Here is a 13,116-nt window from a genome sequence, read left to right on the forward strand (position 1 = left end):
GGAACAGAAATCCCCTTGTTTCCCAACTCTTTGCTAGGTGACACGAAGTATTCAATTTAACACACAGAAAATCTCTTTTCTGCACTTGGGACACTGTCTTTCATCTTCATCAGCACATTCCAGGTTGTTGCAACATTCTGGTTTTTAACATGCATTACTCACATGTAACAATGCATATTAGATTTTCAGAACTGGGATGCATTCATTTTAAACAAAGCCATTAGTTTATAAGGCAAGGAAGCAAAAATCACAAATAATAGCATGTTATAACAAACAATTAAGGGTGGAGAAAGGATTATCATTTAATGACTGGTATTTTCCATACCATTTACAAATGTGGACTATAGCCTGTCAACAGGATAATTTAAAAAAACTAGGGAATTGTGTAAAAATAGATATTATTGAAATAATAGTGTAAGAAAAATGTGCATTAGTATTTCCTATGTGATTCCTAGGTTTACTTTTTTCCTGAAGCTTTTCAAGTCAAGTGGAATGTTAAGAGAGTCTTCCCCTGGTTCCCCCTTGCACGGTTAGTTAGCTGATCTTCCTTTACTCCCATGGTACCACCATAACATACACCCTCCCTCAGTCTGTTTGTCGCCCTTCTCTAGATCGTGAGCAACTAGAGCAAAGAATCAGCCTCTCATCTATTCCAATGAAATGTCTGGAATGCATCTTTAATCACTTGGCAAATGACTTCCAAATAAAGGAGTGAGTGAGTGAATGAAAGAATGACAGAAAGAAAGGCAAGCAGAATGAGATTAAATGCCTTTGGATCTAAATAAACTTTCTGTTATGGGACATTAAAAAAACTGCCACAAATATGGTTAACAGGTAGCTCAAATCAGTAAATTATAACTATAAAGATTCTGCTGCTATTAAGCTTAGTAAACCTTACAGGGGAAAAAAAAGAATCGGAGAAGCTGGAGCCAAAGTTGATGTACTCACAGGCACGGAAAGAAAAGTAGGACCTGTTATAGAGTTGAAGGAGGGCCTGAGTAAACTAATCAGAAATAAAATAGAGTAAATACAATTGTTTCAGAATACTACAAAGTGAAAACAAAATAAGAACCTGGAATATCAGTCAGCATTTCTTGATGAACAAAATTTCACTCAACTTTTTTTTGGCCCCAAATCCCTATTAAAGAGATCATAAATACACAAAATCTAATTTATGACACCTAATTTATTCAAGAAATATTAAGTCTAATTTATTATTTATTAAAAAAAGCACCTTCTAGTCAAATCCCTCTAAGGTATACTTAACAGTAACATTTATATCATTGCCACAACCTTAATTATAACACCCTTTCCACATAGAAATAGAGATAAAGGTTTTCTATAAGATTAAATCAACTAGAATTTACAATTGAGTTAGTCATTTTTCTCATATTTATAAGTATATGGAGCCAATGAAATACTGAAAACATGGAATCAAGTCCCTGTTCTCACTTGAAAATACTGAAAAATAAAACAGGCCAAACATTAAAAACGTAACAAGTTTGGACTTATTTTTAGAAACAAGATTGTCTAAATGGGGTATATGTAACATGCAAGCACAATTATTTAAAACTTAGGGAATTTTGACTAAAAGGAACTGTCTTCATAGGAGACCACTGAGGCCCCCAAAACATCTATGAGCAAATACATACATATCTAAAAATATTAAAATCAAATAAATATAGAAAGGAACATATTGTGCTCCCAATTAAATACATTAAAATTTTTTTTCTGTGACCATTTCATTTCAAGCTACAGGAACATGCCAGTACTATAATAAGATAAAATTACCTGTCGAACAAAAACATTGTTGAGGTGACTGGCCAGTCTCCGGGCAAAATTCTCTCGCAAATCACTGAAACGCTGCTGCTGCTGCTGCTGCTGCTGCTGCTGCTGAACTGCCAGAAGCACGTCATGGCCTGAAATCGTGACAGCTTATTCAACGGGTTAAAGAGCTCCCGGATGTCTAAGGAGTGCATTTATAACAGAAGCCGTATTTCAGTTCTGAAGAACTCAACCTTTTGCTGGTTTATGCGTGTGTTTATAAAAGAAAGGTAAGGGGGAAAAACAGTGTAACTCAGCGATCCTCACGCTGCGGTCTTGCCTCAGCCTCACCTGGGAACGGTCAGAAACATGGATTCTAAGGCCTCAGAGCGGACCTACTGCTTCTGCGCTGGCCCCTAGCCGTGATCCCGATGCAAGCTCAAGTTTAGGAACCGCTGGTCTAGCAAAGCCTTACGGCATCTACTTTGTGCTAGGTCCTGTGAACAGCGCTGAAGAAAAATGCTGGTGTTAACGTAGAGTCACTGATGGTCAATCAGAAGGTACTGAAATGAACAAGTTCTTCGTGCCGATATAAATTATGTTTGAGAGTAAGTGAAACTTGTTTCAATAGCTAATAATCTAACCCTAAACCACCTGCCTCATGGACTTCTTGTCAAAAGCTTTACACTAAGTCAGAAGCTTAGTCCCAGGTTCTTGGGCAGATTTTATGGTCATACCTGGTCGAAGAGCTACATTCACGCACTGCAGCAGGGCATCTGCAGCATTGGTGCAGGCCTCAATGCCCCTGGAAGAAGAAAGATCTCCTTCCTGAAGTGCCTTTATATGACCTTTGGCCAGGTCCATGTGGCTCTGGAAAGTAAACAAACACACCATTTGTCTGTGTACTCTTAGGAAGTTTACAGGTAAGATGCTACGCAATCCTATTACTGGGTGTTTGAAACTTCAGTATTTTTAAATCTTGCTCTCCTAAGGAAACTAGAAAATACTTGCAAATGGGCTTTAGAGATCATTAGTTTTGTTTTTTTTTTTTAATTGTTGCTAGTAGTTTATAACCATGCTTACCACAAGAAACTCTATCTCAGATAGGAGTTTTACGTTATTAGTGTTACTGAGATGAATGAGGTGGTTGCTTTCGGAGATCTGATCCATCTGTTCTTTTACACTTTGGAGCATTTCCTCATAACTGCTCAGTTTCAATTCAATCTGATCCACCTCCTTGAGAGGCTCATCCAGTAACTTCATTAGGATGTTGACTTGCTTTTCAGAGGCCATGATAGACTGGATGTTGGCCTACACAGTTAAAAAGAGAAGTAATACTTCATATTCTTCAAATGAAATATCCATAAATCTTTGACAGCAGCGTGACTCAGCAGCAGCGGCAACAAAGGCTGACACACACATCTACACGTCTACTTTAATTGGCTGCTTTGTGTTTACACTCCACTTTTTCACACAGTATTTCAGGGAAGCACACGTCCCCTTATGTGGAGGTTAGGGACCAGATCTCAATACCGCATATTTAGGGCATGCGCCATGATGTATCATCAGCAATGGTGGACTCTCATTAGTGCTGTTAGGTTATACCATCTCTGACGCTGCTTCCAGCTCTATCAACTATAGACATTTTCTATAATCTGCAACATTTATGTAAAACCCTAAACAAAAGCATAATAATCACCTATGCTAATACCTTAGTTAAGAGGGTAGCAGTAGCATGCCAGTCTTTAACAGATACATGGAACTAATTTATAACTGTAGCATGATTGGTACTAATAGGATGTGGAAGAGTCTATTGCCATAAGATAGCTCCTTCTACAATATTCTTTCTTTTCTCTTTCATTTGCAACTACTTTTTTTTTCCAGACAAAGTAGCAACAAACCACCGACCCCTTATTAATATTTTCTAAAGACTCTATTGATTCTCAATTCCCTGAAATATGGAAGCTTTCAAACCCAAAATTAAGCTGCAAAGTAATATGATGACTTGAAACACAGAGGCAACATTAACTAGAAAATACAAACCACAAAGCCACATTAAGAAGGCAGATAACATGATATGAGGAAAAAATTTGGATAAAGAGTTAAAATAATATCATTGTATGGGTGATGCTAAAATTTCACATGTTATTTTATATACTATTCATAATAACTCCCATGGAGGTGCAGCCCAACTGTAAAGCAGCAGAGCTCTGACCCACTGAATCTTAAGCAGCAGAGCTGTGACTTGAACTGATCCAGGACAATTTTCACTTCAACATCTTGAAGTCTCTTCTAGGCTTTACTTCCAGAGAGTTCTACAAATTTGTAAGCTTGGGCTATTGGTGTAATCTCTGGACCTCAGTTCAACCTTACAACTTCTGTACCTTTCATGTATAAAATGCCAACACTCTTTTAAGTCTTAAAAACATTCCTTATTCTCAGAGTTTTTCTTAAATTCATACTTTGCCTAACAAAACGACACCCCCCTCACAAAACACTCTCATTTTAGATTTTTCTCATAAGACAGGTGCTACTTGTAGCTTTTTACTTCCTAAAGATGTACATGTAGGTACAAGCTCAGATATGTGCATACAAATAAACAGCATCTATTCCACAGCAGTTCAGAGGAGTCGTCAAACATCCTTTTGCCCTGGCTCTCCTGTTTTCACTACACTATTTTGCTCTCTTTGGGTAAAGGATTCGCTTCTTTCAGCTCACTCTCTCTCCTTCTAACTTGTACCTATTTTTTTCCCCCCAAACCACAAAAATGTTATTCTCTTGCCTTGAACTATTCTGAAGTGTTCCAGAGGCTGGGGGAATCAACCCCCAGGGTGGTTTCAGGTTGGCTACTTTCTACTTCCATCACTTCATATCAAGAACCTCCCCAAATCCAGAACCTCAGCCAACTGCCTTCACTGGCCTAATAGGAATGGTTCTGTCTCTGGACCAAGAACAGTGAAAGACAGAGGGAGGCAGCTGGTGATGCGCTTCTAGGGAAAGACAGCAACGATCCCACCGTCTAGGCTCAAAGGCAGCGGCAGCAGAATATGAACATCACCAGTCTCCTCAGCTTACCACACATCACTAGCCACACGTTACAAGAAAGGCTGACCCCATCTAACACCTGCAGCTCTCTGGACAACCTTTCTGCAAAGGCCTCGGCGCTAGAAATTGCATATTCACAGCCTTCCATCATTATCTCAATATCCCGCTCTTCTCTTGCATTTAACTCTTGGCATTCATCCACTGCCTCTTCCTCACCTCCTGTCACACTCTGATTTTCTCCACTTGGAACAGATTCTTAAAAGAGGGTAAAAATTAAAAATAAAGTAGTAAAAAACTAGGAAGGACAACAGCATTGTACTTACAGGTAAGGTCAGTTATAAGCACAGGTCACATTTAGAGGCTGAAAAATAGGAAAAAAATGATTCAAAATATATGAAAAAAAACTTATTTTATGAAGAACCGCATATGTTAACATGTCTATTATAACAAAAGCATGCAGTCTAATTTATTGACTTGTGTTAAAACAGGCCTTAGTCACACTTTCCCAAAACATAATTAAACTATAAAACAAATATACAACCGGAAACGAAACACGTGTACAAGCCTAACCTTTTTTTTTCTCTACCTGAGATAACTGTTGCTCTAATACAATAATGCTTATAATTCAGGACACATGAGGAACAATTTGCTTTCCTTTTTTTTCCAGGTAACACCTTCTTCTGTTATTTTTGTTCTTTCTATCTTTGTTATGTTTTGTGTTTTCCTCCAAATAACTTTCAATTGAAATTTTAAAAATGCATCTACAATTCATAATTTATTTTGGGCAATGAAAATATTAACTGAACTTTCCATTTCTCTCTGTAAAAATTTTTCACATGTGTTTATAAAATTTCTAAGGATCAGCTAATAGAAACTTTCTCAATATCTGTATAGTAAGAACAACATCATGGCTGTGTAAAACTACAAAAATTTCAGCTGTCTTCCTGCTTCAAAACAAAAGACCAGGAGGTCAGAACTGAGATGCTTTCTAGATAAATGTTTCAGTTCACTTTCTGGAAAGAACAGACTCAGCATATGGGATTTTACATAAATCTTGAGATCGAGAGATAAAATGAAAAAAATAATTTTACCCTTAAATAAACCTCGAAACAAAGTTACTGATTTTCAACAATTCACAGGACACGCTTTAAGACATAAATTCCAAGTGTTTTAGATATTCATTATTTTGTATGAAAATGAGAATCTACATTCAGCATGACTTGACATATGTTAACTTGTCCTTGAACAAAACACACCTAATTCAAAGTAACAAATGATCTACTCTTAAGAATGCTAATTAGCCAGCTTTAGATAACATGCCAGAAAAAAAAGAGGGGCTAAAACTTTCGGCACAGGCAATTACAGACTGCAGTACACAAATGCAAGTCCCCTAGAGCGGCGTCTCCCAGCTCTCAGCCCTTTCCAAGTCACTCTGGAAATGTTAAAAGTGTTTTGTGTGCAGCTTTTTAGCCACTAGGGGGCAGGGGATGCCCAGTTCATTCTGCACAGCTCCTTACACAAGTAAACATTTAAAATAAACAAATATTTTAAATGATCATAATTGTTTCAGAAGGCATCTTCTCACATAAGCAAGGTCATGAATCACTGTCAAGTAAAACTGAAGTAGCACCAAATCAATAACAAGAAACATTTTTATGGACTTTGAAACTTTAGAAAGCATTTGTATGTTCATTATCTAATGTAATCCTCAAATAAATTCCATGAAATAGTTATTATTTTCCCATTAGAAATTACCACATACTATGTCCTTAGTGACTGCCCAAGAAAAGCTGAAATCTTGAGTGTTACACCTATTAATGCCAAGGTCCCCGCCCCACCCCATGGGAATGCTGGATGCTAAAACTGACAGGGATTTTCAGCTCAAGATGGCAGACTAGGACACATTTACTTTCTGTTCCTTCTGAAACCATACTTAAATAAAAGTGTAGAAATACCAAAATTAATAAGCCGTAAAAGCCAAGAGGTTGTGGAAGTCATCAACTACAGAAAGATTTCAACATATTTCGAGAAGGCAAAAAATGAAACCGAGTGATGAATAAAATAACTAAGGAAAGACTGTCCTAAGGAGGGTCTGCACAAAGCCAGTTAGCTTTCAGTGAGTTCTGGTTATAGCAAAGGGCAAGGAAAGAAGAGGAGCTGAAAAACAAGGAAATTAAAGTTATTTTAGGGAAAAAAGTTAATTGTATGAGCTCCAGAGACCACTCAGCCTGCTGCCATATCAATCCATGGATTACAATGGATTGTTGGTAAGCAAGACAAGAAAATAAGGAAGAAACAAAAATGAAGAGATTGTTCCTTACTGAACTCTTCTCAAATGAGATCAAGGAATTATGGTTAAATGCCACAGCTGTAAATCATTTCTGCTCCTAGAGAGGTCAGATAGGGCTTATGATATTTCTCGCTTTTTTCAGACATAATTTAGGTCTGAGAAAAACCTTTTGTGTCCTCCAATCTCAAATCTTCTTGGGGATGGAAGTCCAAATTTACTCTGACATACTATAAAAAGAATCTCAAGAGCAGAGGGCAAACTAATTTATAATATATGAATTATGTCCAGTGTTATTTTAAATAGATTTTAAACTAAAATATATAAATAAAGTTTCACTGATCAATACAATTCTGGGTTCTGAAACCTCTACATGTCACATGCCTGCTGTGTAACACACAATGTCAGCCCAGGAGAAAGAAAACACTCCAATGAAGTAAGCCAAAGAAACAAGATTCAAACTCGATAAAGCCATGTTAGACTAGGAGTTTTCAGTCCTATCCTATTCTTTTGAAGCTTCTACCTTGTGAATAATAACATGTCTCCCTTGTCCTAGACACCCAAGAGTGTGACTTCTCTCCTGGGCATAAGAATCTTTAGAATTATATATGGTAGTAAAGAGTGGACCCAGCTGACATGCTCACAGTGACCAAACTGTACTGACTGACTGAAGCTGACACAGGGCTCCACTATGAAGCTGCAATAAGTGATGTGTTTGCTTTCTCAACATGAATGAGCTGCCTTACTGAACACACTCCAGGAAGGCCACAGAAACAGGCTTCTAATCCATACAGAATAATGCACTGGTAAATTTCTTTCAGGAAAGCCCATGATTTATCTATACTATCATCTTTACATATCTGGATCCTTCAAACTATACCAAAGGGAAAACCTCCGCTGGTGCTATGCTGACAACTGGTGGTCCTTAACCTGCCTCTTCTGAGATCAGAACCCAACGCAGCAGGTGATCAATTCATGAATTGAGCAAAAGAAAACCTACAGGGTAGGATATAGACTCATTATAGGTATGACACTTAGGGCTAAGTGCCATAAGGAGGACAAGAAAAGAGCAGTAACACGTGAAGCATGTATGGCGGGGAGGCACCACAGCCCAGAGCAGGTTTGGGTCACAACCTGGCTAAGCCATTACCATCTGCACACCCTGAAGAACAGTCTAAGATTTAACTGTTGTACCAAATTTCTAAAAAGAAGTGAAGAAAGAGGCTTACCCGCCAGAAAAGGACGTGGTGGGGTGCAGCACCTGGCCAGGTGAGGGCTCTGCATTCCGGCTGGTGATGATGGCAGAGGAGCCGCGGCGGAGAAGCTGCTCCTGGCTCCTGGCCTCGCAGAGAAGCTGGAGAGGTCCCCACAGGTGCTGGACCACCCCCGGGAGGGTGGGTGGCTCCTGCAGTCAGCTTTGCACAGGTCTCTGAGACCCAGGCAGGGAAGGGCCGGCAGATACACACGCAGGCACCAAGGGGGCTGCATGATGAGGAGCTAGATGGGATGAGCTCTGGAGAAGGAGGCCCCCACGGTCCTGAAGAGTCTCTGCACGGTGGCCCATCTGGTGCCAAACACCTGCCACCCACAGTGGGAGGTCTCAGCGGCTAGAGAGCCCGGGAGGGGTCGTGCACTGGGCCCGCCCTTTGCCCCGGAATTTGCAGTTTCTCTGTGACACGTATACCATGGACGCGTCACAATTGCCAGGCTGAGTCCTCCTCTCTCCAGGGCGTGTTTGACCGCGAGAGGAGTAAGAAGCTAGGGAGACGCTCTCCCAGTTTCACATTCTATTCTCGGGTTATTTGGCGCACAATACGGGCAATTTACTGTGTAAACTTCTTTCTGTGCTCCGCCGCCGGCGCCCGCTGGGCCGGCGCTCGCTGGTTTTGCGCCCTCGGGGTGCCACCACATCTGGCCGGGGTCACCCCGCCGCCCCAGCTCCTGCTTTACAACCTGGTCGCAGGCTGCTCAACCAGGATCCAGTGCCCTCATCGTCCGGGTTTTACAGCATGCCGAAAAGGTGGTACCCAATCCAGCAGGCTGGGTACTCTCCCGTGTGGGCGGGCTACCCCTGGCGAACTTGAGGGAGCGGCCGAAGCAGCAGCCCGTCCTGTCCACTCGTAATTCCATGATGTTCGGACCTTCGAGAACCGTCAGAATTCCTCCACCGGGGCGCAAAATTACTCTCCTGCGTTCACTCCCTGAGCTACCTGTTCAGGTAGCCAAGGCTGGGAAGCCGGTACCAACCAGTCACCGCCCACTTCCTCGCGCAAAGGAGAGTAAGGCCATGGTCCAGGAAGATCAAAGGGAAGGCGTGACAGAGGAGGAAGGTCACACAGAGGCCGAAGGAGAGGACAACGGAAAGATGAGTCCGGACCGCAGCGGGGCTATGACAATGACACCTAGGCCCCAGGAGACCGGCGGGCTCCTCCCGCCCCTCCACTGCCCTCCCGAGCCTCCAAACCTCCTTCCGGGGCACCCAGGAGGCAACTTCAGTGAGAAAGCCCAGGTGTCTCGGACGAAGCCTTCCTCCCAAAGCCCCGCCATCTGCTCAGACGGCACTGCTGGAGACGGCCGGCCTCCCTCGCAGCCTGGCCCCCTGGCCACGGTGCTCTCTGCCCCAAGTCCGCGCTGCAGCCTGCTGCCCGAGAGGCCAGGAGAAGTGGTGCTGGGTGAAGACCACCAACCCGGCTGCCCAGAGTCACCGATGTCCGGGAAGGCGCTGCAGCGTGAGCCACCTTCAGACACCCCGCGGAGAAGCTCTTCTCCCCTGGGAGCCGCCGGCAGTGGGCGCCCCCGCAAGAGGACGATGCCCCCGCCGCTTTTTCTGCCACTGCCGCCCCCGCTGCCGCCACTGCCGCCCCCGCTGCCGCTGCTCTGGGGTCGCAGTGACCTTCCCCCGCCTCCGAAGCTTCCAGCCATGACTCGCGCCAAAACCCGGGGCACCCTGAAACAAAACAGGGACCGTCAGAGGAACAGAATCCTGAGGGATCCAAGGCAGGCCATGCGACGCCGCAGCGCCGCCCCGCCTGCCCCAGGGACCACAGGCTCCCTGCCTCCGGTCAGTCACACGTTGCAGGTCCCTCCTACCACCACCAACTTGGCCGACCTGTCCTCCAGATTCCCCAATCTGGCTGGCCTTCCACCTTGCCTGACACCTTATGTGGATCGGGTGGCAAGACACACAGCCCCCGTGGACTCTCATTCTGCTAGTCCTGCAGATGCTCTGCCTCCAGTTTCCAATCCCACTGTGGGAACTGCCCTCAAGGAGGATGCGGGCACTGCGTGTGCAGTCAGAGCAACACCACCTTCTATTTCTGACCTCTCCACACCCCTGAGCACCCCAACCCTCCCCTTCCAGCCACCCTCCGACAAAAATGAATCCCCAACACCCATGTGTGTAGATTCTCCCCCTCCCTCATACTTACTCACCCCTCTTCCAGACCGCCCCATCGCTCCCCCTGCTACAACTTCTACTGGAGTCCCTTTTACCACCACAGTCACAGCATCTCCAAGTGTAACCTTCCTGTCTCCTTCAGATCAGGACGTCACTGACATGGACACTACTCCCCCGGCTCATGCTGTAACCTTTCAGTCTCCCCCAGGTATTGGGGTGGAGCAGACACGCACTGCAGGGAGACCAGACACCACCAGCGCCATTTGTGCCGACGGTCTCCTGCCCTGCTTCAATCTTTAACTATGCCTTTCACTCCCAAACCAACCCTCACCCTACATCTGCAGCCACTGATGGGCAGCAGAGAGCCTCTGTTTTTCCCAAGCCCCCATCTGGGGCTCCGGCTGCTGTCTTCCCCGGGCCCCCACCTGGGGGTCAGGCTGTCGTCTTCCGCGGGCCCCCACCCGGAGGTCAGGCTGCCGCCATTCCCGAGCCCTCATCTGGGGCTCCGGCTGCCGCCTTCCCTGGGCCCCCACATGGTTATCAGGCTGCCGCCTTTCCCGGGCCCTCATCTGGGGCTCCGGCTGCCGTCTTCCCCGGGCCATCACCTGGATATCAGGCTGCCGCCTTTCCCGGGCCCTCATCTGGGGCTCCGACTGCCATCTTCCCCGGGCCCCCACCTGGGGGTCAGGCTGTCGTCTTCCGCGGGCCCACACCCGGAGGTCAGGCTGCCACCTTTCCCGGGCCCCCACCTGGGGGTCAGGCTGCCGCCTTTCCCGGGCCCCCATCTGGGGCTCCGGCTGCCGCCTTCCCCGGGCCCCCACCTGGGGCTCCGGCTGCCGCCTTCCCCGGGCCCCCACCTGGGGGTCAGGCTGCTGCCTTTCCCAGGCCCTCATCTGGGGCTCCGGCTGGCGCCTTCCCCGGGCCCCCACCTGGGGGTCAGGCTGTCGTCTTCCCCGGGCCCCCACTCGGAGTCAGGCTGCCGCCTTTCCCGGGCCCCCACCTGGGGCTCCGGCTGCCGCTTCCCCGGGCCCCCACCTGGGTATCAGGCTGCTGCCTTTCCCAGGCCCTCATCTGGAGTTCCGGCTGCCGCCTTCCCCGGGCCCCCACCTGGGGGTCAGGCTGCTGCCTTTCCCGGGCCCTCATCTGGGGCTCCGGCTGGCGCCTTCCCCGGGCCCTCATCTGGGGCTCCGGCTGGCGCCTTCCCCGGGCCCCCACTCGGAGTCAGGCTGCCGCCTTTCCCGGGCCCTCATCTGGGGCTCCGGCTGCCGCCTTCCCCGGGCCCCCACTCGGAGTCAGGCTGCCGCCTTTCCCGGGCCCCCACCTGGGTATCAGGCTGCTGCCTTTCCCGGGCCCCCACCTGGGGGTCAGGCTCTCGTCTTCCCCGGGCCCCCACCTGGGGGTCAGGCTGCTACCTTTCCCGGGCCCTCATCTGGGGCTCCGGCTGGCGCCTTCCCCGGGCCCCCACCTGGGACTCTGGTTAATGTCTCCCTTGGAACCCCATCTACGGCCTTGGGTCCTGTCTTCCCCGGCCCCACTGTGTAGGACTCCAGCCAGTGTCTTCCCCATCCCTCCATCTAGGGTTCTGCCCACTCTCTCCCCTAGCCCCCCATCTACAGCTTTTGGTCCTGTCTTCCCTGGCCCCCTCTCTAGGGCTTTGGCTCTTTCCCTCAGTCCCCAAATTATGGCTTTAGGTCCTGCCTCCCCCAGCCCCCCATCTATTGCTTCAGCTCCTGTTTTCCCCAAACCCCTATCTATGGCTTCGGCTCCTGCCTCCCCCAGCCCCCCACCTATGGCTTCGGCAGTTATCTATGCTTCAGCAGTCAGCATCTCTACAGATGTCAAACCAGTCTTTGACATCAAAGCTATGGATGCACCTCCTCCTCAGACTTTACTTTCTAGTCTACCTCTGACTCCAAGGACAACCACTACTCATACCACATGGCTCTTCCTGGTTCTGAGAACACAGCACCCAGTGGCAGCGATGCCTGGACCCGAGCCTCGACTTATTTACCTGTGGACGTGGTCAACAGAGGTACCCATGTTTCAAGTGAAGCTTGAAACCCAGAACTCACCATTGAACCCACATCTGGGGCCAACAACAGGAAGAAGCCTAACAAGTCTATTCCACTGGGAAACCCATTAGCCCTAGCACAAGATGAAAAGCTAACCTCTTCTGCAGTCCAGCCACCCAGAGGAAGGATAATGGATTCGGGTTTACCAGATCCCCTGTCTTCCACCACCACCATCAACATGCAGCCGCCCTCTGTCTACAGCTCAGGTATTTTCCCCAGGGATGTATCTGCTACTTCTGGTTTTGGAATGGATACCACAGTGCCCAGTCCTGGAGACAGTAGCTTGTTGTCTTGCTAGTACCACATGAGGCCCACTGTTGATGGGGCTGCAGCCTCTATGGCTGGTGGGAGTTTTGGGTTGGTGTGAATGCCCTAGGCCTCACTTATTCAGAAGCATCTGGCCCACCTCACTTTTGCACAGAACTGTGTGGGACACCCAGCACCACCTGTGTTCCTACTGTGGCCAGATCACCTTGGGCTCATCTCATTGCAGCTGGCTGCTGCAGTAGGAACAGCAAGCCCCCATCCCAGCATCCGGGCACGTATCTGGT

The 13,116-nt window shown here is 47.0% G+C and overlaps 1 protein-coding gene across 1 annotated transcript in view; it reads right to left on the bottom strand.

The window, feature by feature from the left end:
• The window catches only part of LOC136155171 (exocyst complex component 1-like), a 99,718-nt gene that overhangs the window by 39,945 nt on the left and 46,657 nt on the right, over window positions 1-13,116 (bottom strand). The window contains 5 exon segments of the mRNA XM_065917050.1: window positions 1,792-1,919; window positions 2,502-2,634; window positions 2,848-3,075; window positions 5,133-5,170; window positions 8,326-10,043. Coding sequence (XP_065773122.1) covers window positions 1,792-1,919; window positions 2,502-2,634; window positions 2,848-3,057 — 471 coding nt within the window. The 5' untranslated portion in view covers window positions 3,058-3,075; window positions 5,133-5,170; window positions 8,326-10,043.

The sequence above is a fragment of the Muntiacus reevesi genome, unplaced genomic scaffold, assembly GCF_963930625.1.
Source record: "Muntiacus reevesi unplaced genomic scaffold, mMunRee1.1 SCAFFOLD_152, whole genome shotgun sequence".
NCBI classification, from domain to species: Eukaryota; Metazoa; Chordata; class Mammalia; order Artiodactyla; family Cervidae; genus Muntiacus; species Muntiacus reevesi.